Source organism: Geospiza fortis, unplaced genomic scaffold (genome assembly GCF_000277835.1).
Source record: "Geospiza fortis unplaced genomic scaffold, GeoFor_1.0 scaffold162, whole genome shotgun sequence".
NCBI classification, from domain to species: Eukaryota; Metazoa; Chordata; class Aves; order Passeriformes; family Thraupidae; genus Geospiza; species Geospiza fortis.
The window spans coordinates 6,505,330-6,528,786 of record NW_005054316.1 but is presented as its reverse complement, the minus strand read 5'-3'; the positions used below and the strand labels follow the sequence as shown (position 1 = coordinate 6,528,786).

The 23,457-nt window shown below is 36.3% G+C and overlaps 1 protein-coding gene across 5 annotated transcripts in view; it reads left to right on the top strand.

Annotated features, from left to right (window-relative positions):
• Positions 1-23,457, top strand: part of ZDHHC14 (zinc finger DHHC-type containing 14) — a 96,200-nt gene that overhangs the window by 72,242 nt on the left and 501 nt on the right. For 2 of the 5 annotated variants that reach the window (XM_031056271.1, XM_014306664.2), the window contains 6 exons: positions 783-920; positions 4,525-4,573; positions 7,979-8,081; positions 9,784-9,893; positions 12,343-12,445; positions 20,136-23,457. The exon at positions 20,136-23,457 is cut by the window's right edge and continues 501 nt beyond it. In XM_031056271.1, coding sequence (XP_030912131.1) covers positions 783-920; positions 4,525-4,573; positions 7,979-8,081; positions 9,784-9,893; positions 12,343-12,445; positions 20,136-20,537 — 905 coding nt within the window. In that variant the 3' untranslated portion in view covers positions 20,538-23,457. The remainder of the gene's footprint in view (positions 1-782; positions 921-4,524; positions 4,574-7,978; positions 8,082-9,783; positions 9,894-12,342; positions 12,446-20,135) is intronic. The other 3 variants (XM_031056269.1, XM_005420112.2, XM_005420111.2) reach the window with 3 other exon arrangements.

Here is a 23,457-nt window from a genome sequence, read left to right as displayed (position 1 = left end):
GACACTTGTTTCTGATCCACCCTGGCCTCTTCCTATCTCATGAATGAGTTCTCTCAGGGAGGTAAAGATAAAGGTTTAGTAAGAAGGAGACAGAGTCTATAGTGCAAAGGGCACCAGAGCATGCAGATGATCAGTTTTTATATGATGTATGTAAATTTTAACATTTGAAAAATGTTTGATGAGAAAGATTCTGCTATTTTTAATGATCTTGTATGACAGCATCAACTCCAAGTGGAAAAATAGATGGTCTAGAATGAAGAATATTTTGAATGAAGCAATAAAAGGAAGTGGGAAGGTGTAAATATTTCATGCTCCAAATGGATGGATGATATGATAGTAGGCATAAGTCAGAGGTGTGATCATGACAGATGTAAAGGAAAGAACCTCAGAAATTCCAATTTTGAGTAGTAGATGCACCAAAGGAAAAAAACCACCTTGTTTTGAAAAACATCAAATACAACTGAGTTGCTAATGCACCACGTGACAGTGGATAAATACATGCTTGCTGGTCTGACTGCACAATTTGTCACAATAAGGCTGTTAGTTTAACAGGAACTCACCTCAGCCATGCTTTAATTTCTTTAAAAACTGTAAGGTTTCATTGAAGTACTCCTTTTTTTTTTCTATTTTTTGTTCCTTTCTAAATAAGAACTTCTCTGTGGCTACTTTGCAAATGCCAGATTAATCATGAGTTTTAATGTAGTATTCAGAGAGCATTTTTTTGAATAAACAACATTTTATTAATTGTTTTCCATTTTTTTTTCTTCTGCCTCTCATTTCAGAACGGTTTGATCACCACTGTCCCTGGGTAGGCAACTGTGTGGGGAAAAGAAACTACAGATTTTTTTATATGTTTATTTTATCTCTGTCCTTTCTGACAGTCTTTATATTTGCATTCGTTATCACCCACGTCATCCTTCGTAAGTATGCTGGTGAAATCAGATTACGTATGTAGCCATTTGCTTGAGTTTTTTAAGTTAATATTTTGATCATTCAGGGTTTATTTATTTATTTATTTATTTGTTTATTTGCCTTTTCTCTGAAGCCTCACAATCCCCAGTGAGTCCCATTCTGGTCTATAGTAGGCACTGCTCGTAGTAGTCATTGGCCTGGCACTGGCTTTACCTTAATGCAGTCTTAATTTTTTAAATTTTTTTTCCATTTTATGGATGATTAATTGGAAAAGCATCACATATACTGTATGTTTAAGTATACAGGTAGTATCATTTACCTAAAGAACTTCTGTGTGCTTTTTTAACTGTAAGCATGGGTCATTTGCCATCCAGACAAAGAGGTAAATTACTAGAAAATAGATTGGAGCTATATTTTTTGTAGTTTGCTGTTTAGTTTATACCATTCTCAACCCTATTTTTAACCCATTATTTTCATTTGCATAGACATTCTGAGAATAACCAATTCATAATAGAGTGAATCACAAATATTAATGAGTTTGAGACTGATTTTTATTTGTATTCTGGGTTGTGTTTGAGGTCAAAACTCTTTTGGGTACTGTCTTTTGTTTCCATACCCCTAACTAATTTTGCTAGCTCCTATACAATGATGATGCTGACATTTATGGTGACAGGTTGCTTGACTTGTCTTTAAACACCTTTTGTATGTTGGGTTTTTAACCCATTATCGCTAGAAGAGTGTTCTGTATTTTTCACTTATTATATAGGATATTGCCTCAAAGAGTGTTTCTTTAACCATTTTGGAACTGTAATCTGTTCATTCCTTTGTATTCTGTATTGCAACAGAAACCTGATAGAAATAATAATTTCAGTATATAACACATTTATAAAGCTATCTTGATAATGATAATATTCAGAGAATGTTTTACTGGAAAAAATATGTCAGATTGTGTTCAATTTCTGAAGTTGTTTGCAGCATGCAGGGAAAAGTTGTGTTTTAAAGAGCAGAATTCCTGCTCGTACTCATTCTTTGCAAAACTATGATGCAAGCACTGAGGGGCCCTTCTATAGCTCAGAAATCTAGTTCATAGGCTAGAACTGGGATATGTGATTTTGAGGGAGTCTGAATGAACAACTTGTTTACACTACCAGATACAGCATTTGTAATACCAGGTGAAAAAAGCAGAGATAAGATGTATATATTGTTTTAAAAAGGAAAATTATTGGAAAAGAACACTTGCCATTAATACTTAAGTGGTTATTATTTATCTAGGCATAGATGAATATATGCATGCACACCTTTTACATTTAAGAAGAAAGACACATGGGTTTTTATGCAGTCTTTGCTAGTGTTCAATAGTTGACAACATTCCTAGTCTGACAATGTAAAGCTGTTTTTGACACTAACCTACCTTCATTTCAAGAGGACTTCAGTGCTTTTTCATTTGTTTTCAGTATACAAGTTATCAATATAATGTCAGTATTTCATGTTATATATGTTAGGTAGGTCTATCTAGTGGTTTTAAATTTACAGAGTCCAAACCTAACTCTTGAGTATGATTTAGACAAAGAGCAGAGTAATTAATTGTGCCTCTGTGTGGTTGAGAAGCACTTGAGCATTGTGTAGGTGTTACAGATTATGTATAGTAAATGTTAAATGCTGAATTGCCTGTCAGCTGCAAAATATTCTTGCCATGGAGGTTCATCTACCTAGAATGAGACAAGAAGAAGCTCTTAAGAATCCTTAAGCTCTAAAGATTGGGCAGTCCTCAAAGGCAATGGGAGCAGGTATACTTGTGATTAGTTCCTTGATGTTTAATTGATATACTGGAGCTTCAAGCCCAGCATTCAAATTTGTCTGCTATAGTCTTGACAGTGTCCAAATAAGAGTTCTTTACAAATAAGGTTTTCTTATCATTCCACTCTCTTTGTGCCTACCATACCTCTAGACGTCTTCCTGTCTACCTTTCTAATAATTACCACTCACCAATTTGTGTTCTAGTTTGTAGCTCTTCAGTTCTTTGGCTGATGCTAACCATTAAGCTGGGTTCTCAGTTACTGAATCTGAACCTTTGCTCTCGGCATAGACTGCTTTTTGTTAGTGTGGCTGAAGGAAGTCTTGATTTTTAGACCTCAGACTATGACCTTCCTACAATATTTCAAAGTCATACATAAGTCCTGGCAAGATTATTTTAATGCGTCTTGATTTAGAGAAATTTTTAAGTTTGTACATTTTTTATAATGCATCTTGCAAGCTGCCATTTTACAGCTGGCATTTTGGTGGGCCTAAGTGGTGATGAGATACAAGATACATATTTTTTTTTTCTGTGGCCTTCTGAGGCATACATTGAAAATTTGTTCTTTCTAGGTTTAAGAATATGTGCACTTAACATTACTGAAGATAATAAAACTAATTTGTAAATCAGTTATTAAAGATGCTGCCTTGCAAGACTTTCTTCCCTCTCTCCAAGCTGAACACATTTCCAGTAGTTACTCATCTCTCTTTGAGACATCAGTATTTCACCTGTTGCAGTGAGCAGCCTTCCTTCCCCTTCTGATGTTTTGGGCACTGCTTGGAAAAGTGTGACTAGCAGCAGGGTATGGAAATCACATCTATCTGCTGCCATTGCCATTAAGGCTGCTAAAAATAGTAAGAAGGCAGGGAAAGTTCCATTAGTCTTGTACCTTGACACTAAGAACCAATTATAAGAGTCTGAAAAGGCTCAGAAATACAAGGTAAGTAACTTCCCACTTGTAACAGTAAACAGTAAAACTGACCAGATAGGTCTAGAGAATTATTCATATATTTCTTTATTCTTGTCAAGACAAGATTCTTCTCTCCATACAGATCTTCAGATTAATTTAGCTAAGTGGAAAATTTTTGCTCTGGGGAAAACTTTCAGCCTGATGCATTTAAATAATTTATGTTATACAGTAAAGTTCAAACTGTGTGCCTGTAGCTATGTCACATTAAGTCAGTTTCTACAACAAATTCACTTGTTGCAGTTGTGAAATCACTCTAATTGATTAATATCTCATGGTTGTGGAACCCAAGTGCTTCTACATTTCTAGTTGATAGGCTCATGCTTCTTTTGAGCTGTTTTCAGCTACTAGATTGTCTTTTATTTGCCCAGAGGCAATAGTAACCTATTAGAAAAATCTTCTGTGTAGGTGCAGTAGAATTATAAATAAGAGAGCTTTGCTTCCAAAACAAAGGATGGAAAGTTGGGAATCTGAGTTTACAGAATAAATTTTCTAAGGTCAAAAGTTACTTTGAAAAACAGTCTTTCAAAACAAAACAGGAGATTATAATTTTTGATTCCATATAAGGTCTGAAAAGAACAAGGATAATCAGAAGTCTTGTTCATGGGAAAGTATGTGTACATCAATTTAGTATGACTGAGAAAATACCCTGCAGATGCTAAATCTGAAAAGTTGCTCAAGGGCTTTTTTGATGTTGTTGCTGCTGAGCAACATATTCTCAGATTCATATTAGTAAATCTATTCTATGATTATTTGGTTATCTTAAAATGTTAATTATTTTAACTATAGTAAAAACAGCCCATAGTCCAGTTTCTTTCTTGGCTGGTAATTTTGACTTCTATTTCTACAGGTTCTCAACAAACAGGGTTCCTCAATGCTCTGAAGGACAGTCCTGCAAGATATCCTTTCACTGAAACATATTGTAGATTTTGTTGCAAAATAACATCTGAGATGGTTTTGCTTGTTTTCTTGCCATTGTTGAATGTGTGCTTTTAGACTTTATCAGTTAATGATTTCATCACTTCCTGCGCAATAGGATTTCTTGCCACATGTTGGAGGTAGGAAAGAGACAATAGCCTGGGGTGGTTTTTATTCTTCATGTTTTGCAGAGCAGTGCTCTTGACAAAGATCTGTAGTTTTCATGTTCATTAAATATGCTTCATATTTTGTGGTGGAATTCATAAATACATTTTGCACTATACACATGCTGTGGTTTCACTAAAAATATTCAAGAATTGTTCTGCTTTTACAACTGAAGGTATACAAAATGGCTGATTATTTCTGGGATAGAAAATGTAGATTTTGTAACAGAAGCAACATGCTTTCCTTGAAGAACTCAATTTCTGAAACTGTTCTTTATGTTTTTAGAGAAGTCATTTTCAAATAGCAACTTGCATTAAGTTACATAGCAGTGTGTAAATTGCATACACAGGGACTACAATTGTTGTTCAGACTGGAAAAGACAAGGCTCTGGGGAGATTTCATTGTGGTCTGTCAGTATATAAAGAAGTCTCATAAGAAAAACAGAGATGACTTAGCAGAGCCTGTAGTGACAGAACAAGGTTTTAAGCTGAAAGAGAGCAGGTGTAGATGGCCATAAGAAAGTTTCTGCAATGGGAGTGGTGAGGTATGTGAACTGGTTACCCAGAGGTTTGGCTGATGCCCCATGGGGCTGGGTGGGGCTCTAAGCAACCTGGTCTAGTGGAAGATGTCCCTACCCATGGCAGAGGGGTTGGAACTATATTACCTTTAAGGTCCCTTCCAACCCAAGCCATTCTGTGGTTCTGTTCTGTAAATGCTCCGTGCACTATTTATCACTTCATGGGAGCTTTCTGTATATTTTCTACTCAGTGAGATTGGAGCCAGAAAGCAGCTAAAATAATAGAAAAATGGGAAACTGATGAAACCACTGGTTAGTTTCTCTACAGACAGTAAGCTTCCCATTGCTTATGTATATGTTTTGAATGATTCCTGTCTGATTAAACAGTTTTCACCTCTCACAAAGACACTATAAAAAGTATTCTTTCCCATTTGTCCATTGTGCCTCACACAGTTTGCTTTCCCACACAAGGGTAGGAAGGAAGAAAACTGTCATTCACAGTTGTGCACCTTTTTCCAGGTAGTTTTCTCAAGTGTCAGTTTCTGCAGATACATTTTTTTGTGTGCTTGTCTTCATCAGGTAGAATCACTGAGCTGTATACTCCCTGTTTAAGCAAAGCCATGTTCAGATTTTTTTGCACAAATAATTTTAAAAAGCACAAACAAACAGTTCTAAATAGAACAACAGTAGCTTCCAATTAAAACAATTACAATCAATTCTTACAAAAGATAATTCTTTCAAACTGTTTTCAAACGGAGAATAGCTTTCAGTTTCCTTTAAATCAAAAGAGAATGGCTTAGGCATTTGAGGATTTTTGTACAGGAGCAATGGCCTGGAATTCATAATTTTTGTTCAGAGATGTGCTGCTTTGGAAGGCTTACTAGCACATCTTGCAGAAATGCCTAGTTTGATAGTGATATGTTGGACAATTTAACAGCTTGGTAACAAGTAACAGCAATAAAAAATTAAATTGTCCAAATAGTTTTGGGAATGCTACTTTGGAGCCAGTCAATTCAGGCACAGAGAACATGGCCATTTAAATCTTGCTAACAACCCTGTGTGAGATACTAAGGGAAAATTATACTGTATGACGCTCGTAAGATACTACACCATAGCATGCTACAAGGCTGTACTTTGTTAAGAATACATGGCTTTTTTGTGTTTGTTTTACAGTTAATGCACTTAGCTTGAATTAGTGGATTTTGGTTAATTTGATGTAAACTACCCCTGCTGTTCTCGAGTTGTTTTTAGATCATTGTGTGGGGAACTGAAAAGTGTCCCTTTCTGTGGGGAACTGAAAGAAGTCTTGAAAGGAATTATCTTTTTTTTTTTCCCCCAGTAGGAGTTATGACATGGAGAGAAGAACACACTTTTCATTACCCTTTTGAATGTAATTGTGATGAGGAACATCCTGTTGATATATTCAGGTTGCAGGGAGCTCTTTTCCCTCTAAGGTTCTTTTCTGACCTGGTGAATCTTTCTCCTGGTGTGTAGATTCTACCTAACAGTGCTCATCTGCAGCCTTGCTTACTATTTCTACTCTTTCAAAGCCCAGTCTGTAGTGTGCATGATGTTTTGGGCTATTTCCTTCTTTTACACATTTTGGAACCCTCTTCCAAGAGTCTGTTTCCTTACCCATTGTCCCTCATACTCCTTGCTTTAGCTGTTGCAGAGAGTCAGAGATCCTGTCTTGTGTTGGTTTTGCCATCACACAGCCTGAGGAGGAAATGAGAGGCAGACCAGTGAACCTGCTGCTCAGCAGTGCACTTTGGTCATCCTGCTGCTTTTGGAGCAGATCTGCTCAGAATGCAAATGGCTCTTTTCTGCCTTTAAACCACTGTGATTGAACTAGGTCCTAGGCAAGATTATACAAACTCTTGTGGTATCTCCCAGTTCATTAGGGGTGAGCAGCCCTGCAGTACAAAACTCTTCACTTTTAACTAATGTTGGGATTTTTTTTTTGCAAGTGTTTATGTCCATCCATGCCATTTCCAGGCCATGTCTCTGTGTCATGGTCAGGAGCTGTCATATTTTTCTTCTGTTGGTAGGTTCAGTAATAAGGGTGTATTTTCTGTGTTCTAAGGCTGTGTCCTTGTTCGGGAAAATTTTGAGTTGACGTTGTCTTGGAAACTGACTTCACTAAAGGTTGATATGGTTAATATACAGATTATTTTTATCCTGTTCTTCTCTCGTAATTTTGTTCCTAGTGATGAATTATATGTATTTTTCTAGGAACTGAAGTATTTTCTTCTGTTGAAGCATGTTTCCTTAAAAAAAAATCCCAAAAATATTGAAGTATTACAGAAAACAGCATTCTCAGAGTAGATATATTCTCAGTTCATGGCTGTTAGGTGTAAGTAAATAAATAAAAGCTGTAGAAGTACAGAAAGTTTGGAAAGTTCCTCTTTATGCTTGATTCTATAAAGTTTAGAAGCAACTTTATTGTCTTACTTATGAGATAATGACTCTGGACATTGCACCTCACAGCAACAGTCTGCTGGCTGGACACACATTCCTCACGGTGTTTGGCAGGGGTGGTTCTGTGTCTGGGCTAGGCAGATGTCTAGAGTTTCTTTTTTGCTGACCTCTTTGAAGTACTCCAGACATCTCAAAGGACTTGTGGGCTACCCTGTATTTTGTGATTTTAACTACTTGTTATTGGATTTTTTTCCCATTTGTGTATATTTCCTTGACTTTTAATTACTGTGCTGGAAGCTGTGGTGTGTTTTTTCTCAGTATGGTCCATTGTTGGCCTCTCAGGTTTTCATACGTATTTGATCAGCTCCAATCAAACAACAAATGAAGATGTAAGTTTGTAGTATATTTCTACCTGTGTATTTCTAAATAGTAATGAGGAGGTTTTTCTCAAGTCAGACATGTCTGCATCATTTTGTGAATACCTCAGTAGGAAAGAAGGAATTAGTATAGTCTTGCTTGATTCAAAAGATCAGATGAAATCTTTTTGACTGTGTTTGTTGTGGTTTGAAGATGTGCTCATTATATATGTAGTATGTCCATTATGGCTTGCACATATAGGATCTCTATCTTGAAATAGGAAAATACAGGAGGAAGGAGAGAAACAAGTATATTTTATACAGTAGGAAATTAATAAGTACTTTTCAGTATCTCCTTTTCACTGGGAGTGGTAAATATTCTTTAACATAAAAATTGCTTACTGTGAAACTTGAAAAATGTGTTGAATTCTCTAAAAAAAAATTTCATCCTTTATTTTATCTTACCTCTGGAACTTTTTTTGCCATTCTGAGGTCCAAAACCTCTGGCAAGGAGTATATAATCAATTTGAAGATCAACTTTCTCATTTCTACAGCTGTCTATTTTGCATGTAGGATTCCTTTGTTTGGCTGTTGAATTATGCTTAACTGTGTTTGGAGTCTTCGTGTCCTTCCCTAACTAAAAGGAAAAATGTGTAATGAATGAAAGGAGTACATAAAATTAGCTAGGGAGCTAATGGAGATTTAATAAGTGATCTAACAAAGCGCTGCAAGCTTTAAGTTATTTTATTGTAATTTCCTATTGTACCTTTTTCATAGGTATCTGCTAGATATAAAAGTAGCATCTTTAGTATTGTCAAATATGTTTTGTTATTAAGGTCACAGTTAAAAGTATAAATTTTACAGTAAATATAAATCAGCCAGAAAAACACTTCCCAGGCAGGGTCGAAATGAACTGTGCCTCAGCATCAAGTATCAGAACAAGTAGCCTGACTTGGGAGAAATCTACCTTGTTAATAAGACAGATGAGATACCCAGTTATTCCTCAGTCATTAGGTTTCCCCAAGGTTGTCTCTCTAGAGGGACTTAGTGTGCTTCCACTCTCTTCCCTCAAATAAATGTCTCTTCTGGATTGTTGAAAGATAGATAGCAGGGAACTGCAGCAGTAGAACATGTCTGAATATCAAGTAAACTGTTCAGTAATTTAATTTAAAACATAAATTCCCAATTGAATACAGCAAGACATTTTACTCAGGCTCTGAAGTATCTCACAAACAGAAAAGAAAACTAGCTAAGGGAAAGTGTAATAGGCAATAAAAGGTAGCAATGGCTGCATTTGCTTTACGATATTTTAGAATCTTTTGTGAACTTTAGGGATGATAATGTTGTGTGATATTGCACAGCTTGAAAACTTACCCAAGAGTATGGAAAAGAAGTGCTCAATTGCTGGCTTTAATCATACTTTGCCATTGAGCCTCTTCTGTAAAACATACTGTAATATTTGTAAAATTGAACTTGGACCATTATGTTTAGATGCTGAAATTCCTGTTTTGAGTATATTGATCTCTGGAGATTGTGGGTTGTTTACATCTATGGAGCTAAAGCATGTGCTCATAGGGTCCAGCCTTCATAACAACCCAGAACTCTTAAATTGTTTGCAAAGTGTCATTATGGATTTTCTGAGGTCTCTTCTGCAAGTAGCATGTGCAACCTTAATTTCTCACAGCCATTTTCTGTATTATATTACATGCGATGCATATTGTTCATATCCCTTCAGATTAAAGGATCCTGGTCAAATAAAAGAGGTAAAGAAAACTATAATCCCTACAGTTACGGCAACATCTTTACTAATTGCTGTGCTGCTCTCTGTGGGCCCCTCTCTCCAAGGTAAGAGTTTCAAAAGTATTGTCATGTAATTATTAATGAAAAAATTATTCTTTTTGATTATTTGAGTTTATTCAGCAAAAGGGAAGTTTTGGATTAGAGTCCGTTAGAAGCTTTAAGTTTTTCTTCAGTGGTAAAGAGATAAGTTGGTAAATTGTGTTTAAACTAAGTTAGTGATCAAATCTTATAAAATGACATCTGAAATGGAAATAAGCTTGTTATTTGAACTTTCACCACTACAGTTAATAGCTTAGAGCAATAAAAAATTTCTAGTAGTTAGCTGTTGCATGAAGATCAACCTCGAAGTTTATGAAACTTTTACATACGTAACAAATGTGACATGAGTTGGGGGAGAGTTGAGGAACCTTAAATCTACAACTAGCTTGATAATTTTTGATTTTTGTTGATAACTCTGAAATGTTGTATTTAAATGGACAGGTTTTTTTTTTAATTTAATACTGTTAACATATATACATTAAACTGATTTTGGTGGTCTTACACCAAAGCAATTCCAAAGAACGTGTAATGGATAATGTTTCACTGAATAAATTTTCACCTCCAGAAGTCTAAAATATTTATGTATTTGAGGTTGGAGATGTTTTTTCATCTTGAAGAAAATGTAGTACAGAGCTGAGACTAGAGAAATAAAACTGGCAGCCGGAAAAACTTAATTCTTTTCTTATTCCAGTGCTCAGTGATTAGGCAGTTCACGTACTACATACACAGTAGAGACCCAGTTTCACTGTAGAGAGGGCCAGAAAAAATTTCTAGATAACTTTTTGGCCTGCTCCTTGGTTAATATGTTCTGCTTTGCCTGGAATTGTGAAGTTATGAATCCGAGCAAGACAAAAGAAAGAAAGTAAATGACTTTATGGTCTAGAGTGTCAGGTGTTTAATTGGAGTGAGATTCCTGGCTTTGCTGTCAGGAATGTCAGAGGTGGGTCTTCTATGAGCAGTCAGAGTTTAACAGGGGAGACTGACATCTTTTCCTAAAGGGGAAACAACAGAATAGAGATTTCTATATACAGGGTTACCCCTGGTGAGAGTGAATAGCTTTGTCTCTGCTCCCTGCCTGTATGGATGTTTCCTGAAGCCAGCCTTTTAATTCTGAAATTTTGCTTTTGATAAAAGTACGTGACATAAAAGCTCAATGCCATGCTTCAAATTCTTCTGACTCCAAATGGAAATCTTTATTAAAACTACATTGTGTTTCTCAGTATATGAAATAGTATATTAGGCTGATAAAATAGCAACACACAATTGGACCAGACTGGCATTGCTTCATGTTTTTTAGGAGAGTTTGTGCATTTTTTTCCTAAATTCCATGTAGCAACATTATTTAGACATTGATATGTGTATATAGCGGTTCTGCAGGGAGGAATCTGTGACCACAGGGAAAAATTTACTGACTGTAACCTGTAAATTATTAGCTTGCTTCTTTTACTTTTAATCTCAGCTATGTCCCAAGTCACTAAATATTACATTTTTTCCTTAAATTCTGGAAAAGTAGCTTACCAGTAATTTCAGCTCAAAATTCAAAACGTTCAAGTGCCTTGAGCATGGAATGCAGATGAGGAAATGATTCGTGAATAATCAAAACTTACCTCACTCATGTTAAAGATCAATTATCATTTTTAAACCTATGCTAGCAAATTCAGAATGTATTTTACATGTCCTCAACAGTTACCTTCAAATCTTTATTTGATCCTTGGCTGTCAGCATAGGTCTAACCAGTATTCTGGTGCAACAAATTATATGACTTCTTTAGGCATCTTTAATCTTTAACTAGGTTGGATTATTTCATTCTATGTATTTGGTTATAATCTTACACAGATTTTTTTTTTTTTTTTTTTTTTGCTTACATTAAGTAATATGTCCACAGAGCATTTTCTTAGAAACTAGAAATTTTATGAGCACATCACTTTGGTAAGCACAGTGGAACACTATAAGCAGTGTTAAGTGGCTGTCATGAAACACCTGTCAAGTTAAGTTGTCTGTCAGAAAGAAAGATTAACTTTTTTTCATTCCTGCTAAATTTTGTGATTAAGTAGTTTCGATTTAGATGTGGAAGCTGGTAAAAAAAACAAAAAGAACCTTTAAAAGAGATACTGACTCGAAGTACCCTAAGTGAGTTTTGTCATTTGTTTTGTCACCTGTGGTTTAAAATTCTTTGGTTTTGTGGTATCTGCTGATAGGCTTCTAAGTCTATGTGATAAAAATCAAAAAAGTAGCAGTGCTTATGGCAGGCAGTATCACAAAGAACAAGTACCTTACTGATGAATAGAAAATGAAGTCTAGTACTTCATTTGACTAAAGGGGGACATTAGAAGGTATTGGTGAGGTATTAAGGTCTGTTGTACAATAGAAAGTTTTTATTTCTTTTTATTGAGAGGACATAGTTAATGATCAGCAACGTCTCTAATACTTTTCCTTTATTGTGATTATTCTGTAGCTTAATTGACAGAAGAGGATTTATACAGCCAGATACGCCGCAATTAGCAGGACCATCAAATGGCATTACCATGTACGGGGCCACGCAATCTCAGAGCAACATGGTAGGAATCATCCCATAGTGTTGTTCATCAGGATTCCTGTGAATGTTTTTCTTCTCCACTTTCATGTGAACTAATCAAGTAATAACTAACTGGATACAGCTGACACACTGGGTGGAATGAGTTGTTTAATAACAGTAAAGAAAAAAAAACCTAAGTCCAAGGCTCTTTTTAATGTACATTTCATGCAGTGTAATAGTTACTGATCATGGATTCTAAAAAAAAAAGAGTCTTTTCTACGCTGTTGGTTTATTGAATATGCTGGCATTTTGACTTTTGCTGTTGACACCTACTGTGATTTGAACTGGAATATTCAAGTATCGTGGACTTACTGTGGTTCGTCATTTTCCAGCTAATTGTTATTTTGTGTGGCACTTTCTTCATACTCTGTTTCTTTCTTTGCTTGTGCACCGTGGTTTTGCATAGACTAATGTATTTTAAAAAGCAAAGATGAACAAAGAGGAGTTTCTAGGGGAGAAATATTTTGAAGAAAGAGCAGGAGGACGCTGAACCTGAACAAAAAATGGCAACTGAATTGTTACAACCAAAGTTCTTTAAACATCTTTGAAACTGTGCCAGTAGTATTTACTTTGATTTTTTGCTGGTAGCATTGGCTATCATAATGGAAGATAGGATTTCCAGTGCCAAGAAGAAGAGAATAATTGGAAAGAGTTCTTTTTCTGAAGGCAACCATCTTGCATATGTGCCTATTTCTGAATTGTTGTCTGCATATCTTCACAGTATGTGGGTTCTAATACTTTGTTAAAGAAGTTGTGAGTTACAGATACCCTCCTTCTGCCAAAAAAGAGGAATCCACGAGGCCTTCTGATGTAGTTCAGCCTTTCTTTTGAACAAAAGAAGAAAAGATGCACTCTTCCCAGAGAGATTAGTTTTAGTGTCAGTGATAAACTCCTGTAAAAATTTTGCTGTAGTTCCTAAGCTGGATTTACTTGATGTTTTGAGAATTAAATAGATTTGTCAGTCTCCTTAATAAGAAAATGTATTACAGACACGGTATTAGGTCTGAATCTTCTGAAGTACAGTTGAGCAGAACAAGGTAATGTTCTATGTAAATTTTACTCAAAATATTGTAACTCTGAAGAGAGAAAAGGGAGTTTAAAAAACAAAACAAAAAAAAAGATAAAGCAAACATTAGAAAAGGGCTGAGGTCTTTCAGGGATTACTCAAACATTCTGATGCTGTCAAGGCTTCTTATTTGTGAGGATCATAAACCTGTCCATGGCATCAAATTGTCTTTATCATTGGAAGAAGTTAGACGCTATCATTATTCCTAGGTATTAATGAGAAGATCTTCGCCAGTTTGGTAGAAAATTGACTACGTTTGTCTCTAGAAATGGAGAAATCTGTTATGGTATTACTTTAAGTCAAACAGGTAGCTGTTACAATTTTAGAGTGTGTTACTCCTAATTACACGAATTCTTCAAAGATTTCTTCTTAAATCCTAGAATGAGCTGGGAAATGAGCTTATATCCACATGAGCTGGGAAAAGCCTGCGTTCTTTAACAGTTATCAGAGTTGCTTGGAAATGTGCAGATTTCACTCCTGAAAATGACCTCTTAGAAAAGCTTGGAAAATGTAATATGTCTTCTTTGGCTTGAAGGAGTACTTTAGAGGACTGTAATTTTTCTCAGGGCGTCTTTTCTCTTGGTCTGTATCCAAGACCAATTGGTTTCTAAGGACTGCTGGCTATCAGCATTAAAATTTCTCCCTTGAGTTTTTTTGTAAACTGTTAAAAAACCGGCTGAGTTTACCCATCTCTCTAATACTCTTTTCCCTTCCCTGTTGAAGGGGATCTATCTGGTACTGGAACTGCTATTATTATGATTTCAGATAAAGACAAAGTGAAATTCCTTGACTTTAAAGGAGTATGTGTAGATCATAGCCATGGACCATAATATTTTTCTAATCACAGAAGTTTGGCCATTTATACACTATCAGAGATATTTATACTACTTTAGCAAGCTTAATTCTTTTTGATTACAAGAAATAAATTAGCAGAAGTCTGAAGTGTGTTTCAGTACACCTTTGTGATGTGTCTCTCTTGATTTTATTGCAGGATGTATTATATCAGGTCTTCATGTCTAGATGTTACCCTGCTTAATCCACAGTGTGCTAAAATATTTCTCCTCATCACTGATAAAAAATAAAGATTTAAATCAGCATATTCTCTCTCACTTGTCTTCTCTTATTCTTTCCCTCTTTCATTTCGCTTTCGTTCCTTGAATCTTTTACAGAATCAGCTAGGTTCAAAAAGACCTTTGAAATTGAGTCCAGCCTATGACCAAACACCACCTTGTCAACTAGACCATGGCACTCAGTGCCACATCCAGTCTTTTCTTAAACACCTCTGGGGTGGTGACTCCACCACCTCCCTGGGCAGCCCATTCCAATGTGTAATCACCCCATCTGTGAAGAACTCCTTCCAAATGTCCAACCTTAACCTTCCCTGGTGCAGCTTAAGACAATGTCCTCTTGTCCTGTCCCTAGTTGCCTGGGAGAAGAGCCGAACCATCACCTGTATTTAATAGCTTTTGTGGTAGTTTTGCCTCTGAGACTTTGAATATTTAGTACAGGATCTACCCTACTCGTGGTAGCAGCCCAGTTTATCACAATCTCAAAAAGTCAGAGTTGTAGCTGTAATTAGTGCTTGATAGACCCATACTGTGATTTTGGGTTTTTTCCTGGTCTTTATAGAAGAGGTTTACTCATGTTCTCTCTGTAGTATCCACGTTGTTTTACTAAAAGCTGAATCTTTATTTACTTTATTACTTGAAGGCTGGAAGCACATAAAATTATTTTCCTGGTGCATTCCCAGTGTTTTTAATTTCTTTTTCAATATAATTTGAAATTAGTCTGGTAAATTCATTAGCCAACTTCTTAATATCCTCATCCTTATGACCATGAAAAGAATGGTCACTTGGAACTCTATGTGGAGTTATTTTTGGAATAATGTGCAATTTCTAAAATATTTCCCTATTGCATTTTATAGGTGATTATTTTTATGAGCTCATCATTAGATTGATTACTCCAGTATTTTCCTTAAGAAATTTTTTTTGTATGAAGCACAGTATCTCACCCATTATGAAAAAATAATTTTCTCTGCAATTTATTCTTTCTCTTTTATTTTAAAGCTTATTTTCTTTGTGTTCTGAAAAAGTTCTTGTTTACCCATAAACCCATGAATTACCACTACTTGGGTCTGGAGCACCGTAGTACTTAATTTTATCTTAAAGCTGGAGTTGATTCTTGGGGTTTTTGGTATAGGGTATTTTATTCTTTAGTATTCCATTAGGGGGAAACAGAATATGTCTCACTTCATGAAGATTTTTTGAGGAATTAGTTTGGTTTATATTTACAATGATATCTCTAGGAGTTCTCTAATGCCTTATAAAGTGATAGACTTTGCTTTGGTTTCACTCTGTGTCAGGACAGGTTTATTTCCTTATTTTTAAGAAATTTCCTTATATTCCTGCATTCCTGGGCATTTCTTCTTCAGTGTATGGGTAGTGTGTCCCAAATTCCCTTGTTTCTAATTCTCCATTTCCTTTCCTGGATGCAAATTCTTTAGTGTTTTCTAACATATATGTACTGCTGAAAATTGTAGGAACTGTAGTGCATGCACAACATTTATTACCAGTGATAACTGCAGGAAAGTCCTCTCCCACATGTTCACTTAAGTATTTCTGCTACTGATCTGGAAATAGATCCAGCTAACTCAGGGAGCGTTAACTCTGACCGTCCTTTATTTTCATTTTTGCATTATTAGGAGTAAGTATTTCTATCATGACAATAACAGAGTTGGCAAGGACCACAACCCCATTTTTCTAGGAGTTTTGTGAGTGTGTTTCCTTGTATATTTACTGATGTACTTCCCAGATGGCCAGAAGAAAACTCAGGGCTCTTACCAAGTCAACATTACCACAGTCAAGGTTCATAGAGGTTTTTCCTTAATGCATTTTACTTCACAGGTAAAATGGGTGGCAGGCACATGCAAGTAAATCAGTTTCAGCATTTGCTTTGGGCTGAGATATGTTTTAGGAGCAATTCTTTTGATAATGCATGTTTACTGCATTTTTATGAACTAGATTTATTTTAGAAGATACACCCCTGGAATGCACCCAAGTTGCTCTAAGCATTCTCAGACTTTCATTCCATAAGAACAAACAGTCTCCAATCTGAAGTAAAGTCTCTGGGCCAAGTGTAGCTTCCCGTTTGGCTTCAGAAGTGTTTCCATTCATAGATCTACTCATCATGAATCTCTACTCATCTACTGCCACTGTACTGCTTGATAGTAGAGCCATTGACTTGTTGGGGCTTGTGGCTCAGCTGTTGCACAGTATCCACAGCACATTGAATTTGATTGTGAAATCCTATACCTGCTGGGAACACTTACACAGCTCTATCCCTCCACTCTTTGCCAGTTGTTGTATCCAGAATGTGGTATTTCAGCATTCTTCCTGTAACTTCATACCGCTGTCAGCCTCTTCTGAATTCTGTGTTGTTTGTACTTTATTCAGAGTTTGTGAGACTACTCAACCTGCTTTTTTTCACCTTCTGGAGAACTGCAACAATTCTTGAATGTTATTAGCATTTAGGAAATTTTAAACTAAGTTTATTTAATATTTAAAGTAAATAATTCTGATTATTTCAAAATAGTCACATTTATAAGTGTGAAAAATATATTGCCATGTACAACAATATCATCATATTTTTTGTGTAGCTTAGGAAAAAACATTTTATTCAGAAAAAAAAGTATTTTTTCTTAATTGTTTGTATTTATTGTGAAATAAACACAGAATTCTAGGTTTTGTCCGATTTGCTTCAATTCCTGCCTTTTTATGTGGAAATAGAGATATCTAAAAATCTCTGTGCATATATTTAGTTGAACTTCTGTACTTGTAGAACTTACTAAACTTATCCTACCTTGAGAATCTGCTGTTTCTCTGAAACAGTGGAAATTTTAAGTGAAAAATAAAGTCAGCATATTTGAAATAAGAAGATGCTGGTGGAATAATTTTTGCAGTAGTTATTGAGATTTTAATGCTCAGCTTCCTTTTTGTTACAATCATAGGCTTTTTTGTTTTATTTGAAATTCTGGTGTTAGATAATTCATGTGATAAGTAGCAGCTAAGACTTCCTGCCTTAAATTGCATTCAGTCAAGAGTGAAATAACGCAAATAACAAAAAACCACCATGCCAACCCTATAACAAATATGATTTCGTTGTTTTTATCAGATGTTTTTGAGAGCCTCATAGAACACACATAGTTTTTCTGCCTTAGACCCCACCATAGTTCCCTTTCTAGAAAACTCTTTACAGCCTGTATCTTCCTAAGGATTTTGTGCTGATCCCTCTTGAACAGACAAGAAAAAGAAAACCTGAAATTGATCTAAATGAAAGGAGAGGCTTTGGGGAAGTGACAAGTGCATGGAAAATGAAGAGATATTTAGCACCTCAAGTTATAACACTGTTTAATGGAGCTTTATGAGGCTACTTTATCTTTTTGATATTAATTTAACTGAAATGCAGTAGCATTCCTTACGAAGAAAATTAATTTAGACTATACAATGAGTTCAAGTAAATTATCTTCAGCTAATACAAAGCTATGTGCTTGTATTGCCTGGAACACGTTAATGATTTCCTTTGGAAGATCAGAACTGAATGTTCACTAAAGCAATAAGTCAGCTGCTAACATTATTTGTTTTCAGTGTACCCCAGTGGTTATAAGCATTCCTTTGTTATTTAACTTGTTCTTTGGCTACCACCTTTCAGAGAAAATAGGTTTTGTTGGTCTTTTTGAAGTTTGAAAATTCAGTTAACATATTTTTTTAAGGTCTGCATGGCAAGGTTGGTTGAAGTTTTAAATTAAATAAGCAGGTGTGAATAACAGGATATTAATCAAGCATGAGTTATTCACAACGAATTACTAATTGAAAGCTTGACTTTAAAAGATGCTGACAGTTTTCTTCTTAGTAAGGTACTTAAGCAAGGTTATGGCTTTAATCCTGTGAGTAATCCCTCTGAAATGATAGGGAACCACTTCAGTTGTTTGGCTGGGGCTGTTCATCATTTTGTGGGGCAAAGATTGCTTGCAATTTATGTGGAATCAATTTATGTAACAGAAGACCAGTCCATTTGTCTTTCTGCAAGCAGAAGTCTTGGAAATATGTACCTGAGTAAGGATTGAGCTTCTGCCGGTCAAAAGTAATTGGTCTGGGAGTCCTAAACCACTTAGATGTGTTTTAAACACTACCTATCTCTTATGACCAAGTAGTCTGCTTGCGCACTTGCTGAATGTTAGGTGTGTGCATCCATCATTTGGCTATTCAGTGGTGAAAATGGAGAACCTGAAAATAAGAGTTACTTTAATTAACCATTGTTTATCGTGGTTTTCATCATACCATAAAGGAGGCAAAAGTCTTCCCATGAGTTTTCAGTGTGGCACAGTGGCATATTAAACTCAAATGGGCATTTTAGGGAATTGCCCATTTTGTAACAACGTTAGTAACAATGGTTATGGTCAGGAATATCTGAACAGATAATGGATCTGTAATATGTAGTAATTTGATAAAAATCTAGTAAGTCAGTCATAGAGCAAAACATACTGCTTTAACAGAATACTTGAAATAACAGTGAATATGATGTCTTGCCTCTGGATATGTCTTTTATTCTGCTTGCTTGCCTCCAAATGTCCTTCATTGCATTTGTAGTTGTATTTACTGGTTGTAGTTTTTTTCTTACCCAGCAGAGCAGTACTTTGGCAAATTAATCTACAAGCTTTTGAAAAACTGCAATGTTATAATTGATCAGACAATAAATTAAATACTTTTTACTTAGGACCTCTCAAAAATCATTCCAATTCACGTTAAAGAAACTTAATTTGGCAGTAGGTGTACTACCCACTTAGCTAGCTGGACATTATTAAAATGCACACCTCTCTTTTCATCTCAAGGAATGAGGGGTAATTTTGTATAAACTGTTTTTAGGAATTGTGTCGAGCCAAAAAAATCAATTTCTGGTAACACTCAGTAGCTTAACTGGATTTATATAATGCTGGATTTGGCTTATTATTGAGACAGTGCTTGCCAGAAAACTTGTGTTTTGTGCCTTGATTCATCACATTGTCAGGATTAATCAAGAAACAGCCTAAAATTCATTAAGATTGATCTCGATGCATCATCTGCACTGCTGCCTGGCTTCTACACATCCTCTGGAGTATGGAGTACAGTGTAGGACATTCTCTAGAATTTATATATAATGTATTAAATTGTGACGGGAAAAAATTTTACTCATGGAGCTTTATTACTAACTGTGTAAGAGATCTCTGTCAGAAGAATTAACCTCTGGGGTAGGTTAATTCCTACATGTGAAGACCAGTTAAAAGGAAAAAATTGCCTAGTGTTTTTTAAAGAACCCTTAGATGAACACTGCAAATGTATATCATCATTTTCTTTGATAATAATCCAAAGCATTGGCTGAGTTATGCATGCCTTTCTTTTTTTTTCCTGGGCAGCATGCAATGGGATGTTTGGGTGGCTAACCATGGAATGATACTAATGGCCTTCTTTTTTTCTCTTCACATCCCATTCTTTTCCATACCTTTTTATCCATATCCTCCATCTTTTTTCCTCTGTTTTGTTTTATATGATTTTGACACCCTTCCATCCTACAGTGTGACCAAGATCAGTGCATTCAGAGCACTAAATTCGTTTTGCAGGCTGCTGCCACCCCCCTCCTACAGAGTGAGCCAAGCATAACTAGCGAAGAGCTCCCTTTACCAGGAAAGACTTCTCTCAGTGGGCCTTGTGCAACTCTGACTCTAGGGCAACCAACACCACCATCCTCTATGCCTAATCTCACATCAGATTCAGGTCTGACAGACATCATACCATTAAAAGAGGAGCACGAAGGCCATCAGTTCCTGACTCCTGAAGAAGCGCCATCGCCGCCCGGGTTGCTGCCCAGCGGGAGCCCCATCGCGCACAGCCGCACCATGCATGTCCTGAGCCTGGCCAGCCAGGACTCGCTGCACGAGGACTCCGTGCGCGGCCTCGTGAAGCTCAGCTCAGTTTGAACAGCTTTTCTGAACACCACACCGTGTCCTGGTGTCTCTACAAATCTGTGCTTGACAGGAATGACACTGCATTACCACTGTAAGGCTTCGTAACATGCCTGTAATGGAAATTTTATCACTTAATGGAGTCTACTAAAAGGACAAATTATTTTTTTCAATGGAGCTATGGCATTTTTTTGACCAGGTTGTTAATGGTTGTGCTTTGATGGTGACTGCATTTTACTTTTAAATAAAACCAGAAAAGGTCAATAATCTCATTTCCTGAAGCTTGGGTACAGCAAGTTGGAAGTCAGCCTGTAGCAAACACCATGTACAGTACAAAAGAGAGAGATTCTTGGATGTAAGTGTCATGCTCTGTGTTCTATGCTCTTGTAATACACACTTGTTACGGCTTACCACACCTGTGGCCAGAATGATCTGCACTTACATGTTATGCTACCAATATTTGAGATAGAAAATTGCCATTCCATTTGTTAATACAAAATAAAACAAAAGACTGCAGATGTGGATTTGCATGCCACGCTACAGTATGTGTTACAGTGGTGTTGGTATTAAGAGAAAGTGCTGCTTTTTTATTTGTGACTTTGAAAGTGCTGTTTCGTTTAAAGACAGTACAGCAAACAAATGAATGGACTATATTTTTTGAATTTATTAAATTTTATTTTAAATTAATCAGTGGTGCCTAGAAGATGATGAATTACTGATTTGATCATGTTGCATATCATTTAACCTTCTGTTTAAGTGTTTAAGTGAGGTATTGTGTTGTGCCATACCACAAGATTCTTCCACCCCCTAATGTGATACAGTTACCTGTGGACCTCCAATAAAATGACATCCTCTATTTTGTGGACGTGTACAGTTATCCTTGCACAGTTTTCATGGGGCCAAGAGGGGGAAATCATGACTTGTTGACACAGTTTGTAAAGATTTGACTGGAATATGTGTACATGATAAAACTAGAGCTATGGAGGAATAGCTGGTTACAATTAGGATTGCTTCACCATTTTTTATGGTTTTGTTTGAGCTGTGTATTTGTTCCCATAGGAGATCTTTATTTGGAACCAGTAGAATTAACCTCTGCTTGCACTGTAGTTCAGTGTGGCTGAAGGGTGAGAGGCTTAAGGTTCAAGACAAAGGCAGAGCTTAGTGAAGTAATCTTAAATGAATAATAGTCTGTAGCCCTTTCCTGGCCATTGTTCATTATTTGTGTTTGTCCTTTGATATTTTAAATGGAAATTTGATTTCATGGAATTCTTCTGTGCTTTTTCTTTGCTTGCTTAAGTAAAGTGCAACTAAAAGGCTGAAGAGAATTTTATAAGTATTTTTTGTGACAGCTGAAGAGAACCTTAGGTAAGCTGAAAAACTGTAATAGCTTTAATACTGTACTTACCTGCTTTTCAGGGTGTGGAACCTGGATTCTTCTCTTCCCAGGACAAATTACATGCAGAATGGGCTTTATCTGATGTTTCTGTGGCATGAAAGCATTTGCCAGTTAAGAAATGTAACAGTTCTGTATTGATGACCATGGTCATTCACTGACTCCAAGCTAAAAAATCTTTTTTCTTTTAACATTTGTTATTGAAATTTAGAATAATCAGCCTGCGGAAAATCCTTCACCCCTGCTAGTGAAGATTAAGACAAAATACTGACAGAATCCCTACTCCTATAAGATTTCACGAGCAGTCTGTTTCTAAAACTGATTATGTTACCTTGGACCTAATTCAGTGTGTAGAACATAGCTAGTGCTTTCTCTCTGTAAGAGCCAGAATGGGTCCACCAAAGAACCTCTGGCAGACAAATCTCTCCTAGTTTTTTGAGCCACTGAAGAAGCTCTGGCAGATAAGTCTGTCCCAGCTATTGTAAACCACCTTCCCCATATTTTCCAGAAGCTGGGACAGTCTGGAGTTCTTTCTACCAGCCAAAGTGTAGTGACAGACATGTCCCAGTTGGCTGCTCTCCCAGTGAGCCATGAGTTTCAGCACTTCTGTGTCTGCTCTTGAAGAAGTCAGTGATGCTCATCTTCTTGATTTCACCTTTCCCTGACACAGCTTCTTGGGTATGAAGCCGTGATCATCTGCATTAAAGCAGGCAGTGGATTGAGGGCTGGAGATACTGGTCTAATAGACCTGGGGAAAGAACCCCAGCTTTGCGTTTGTAGACTAGTACTTGATGAATCATTCTGTTCTCTAATAGCTGTCTGTGGGTAGTTAACTGTGGATGCATTACTCACTACTTAGAAGAGCAAGTCAAATATTTTTAATGTGGTATCAAAACTTTCCATTTGTACAAGTCATGATGAGGATGATTATTTTAAGGAAATTGTTCTTTTTAAGTGTCCCTGAAATAGCAGATGGATTTTTTGTTTCCAAGAATACCGGCTTCGTGACAACATTTGTATGTCACTGCCACTAGGGAGTAGTGAAGAAGGCTCTGTGCACAATAAAATTAGTGTCAGTTTTAACATGAAAGGGAAGGGAGGGGGACAGGATTAGAGTCTTTATGCTGTTTGCCTTGTGCTCATACTTTTCACCATCATCTTTTGAACCTTCTGTTTTGTTTACACGGGAAGTGTAAGAATTACAAAACATGGTGGAAACAGATGTGCTGCTTCAAACACACTTGTTCAGGTGACTTTCTTTTAGTTTTTAACTTGACACTCCTTTTTTCTAAATGTGCTGCCTATGTTTTTAAATTTGGTTTTTGAGAATATACTGAATACTTTGAATTCGTTTATACATTTATGTCGCCCCTATTTTAAGTCTCTTTTCCTCCCCATCTGTCTGTTCTAAATGGTGACATCTTGAAGCTCCCAGACATGCCTGCCTTGCGAGGACATCTGCTGGAAGGCTTCAGAACTAAGTCCTAACCCATCGGGATCGGTAATTGCAGCCTTTGACTGGCAGCGGTCAGTGGTTCAGCA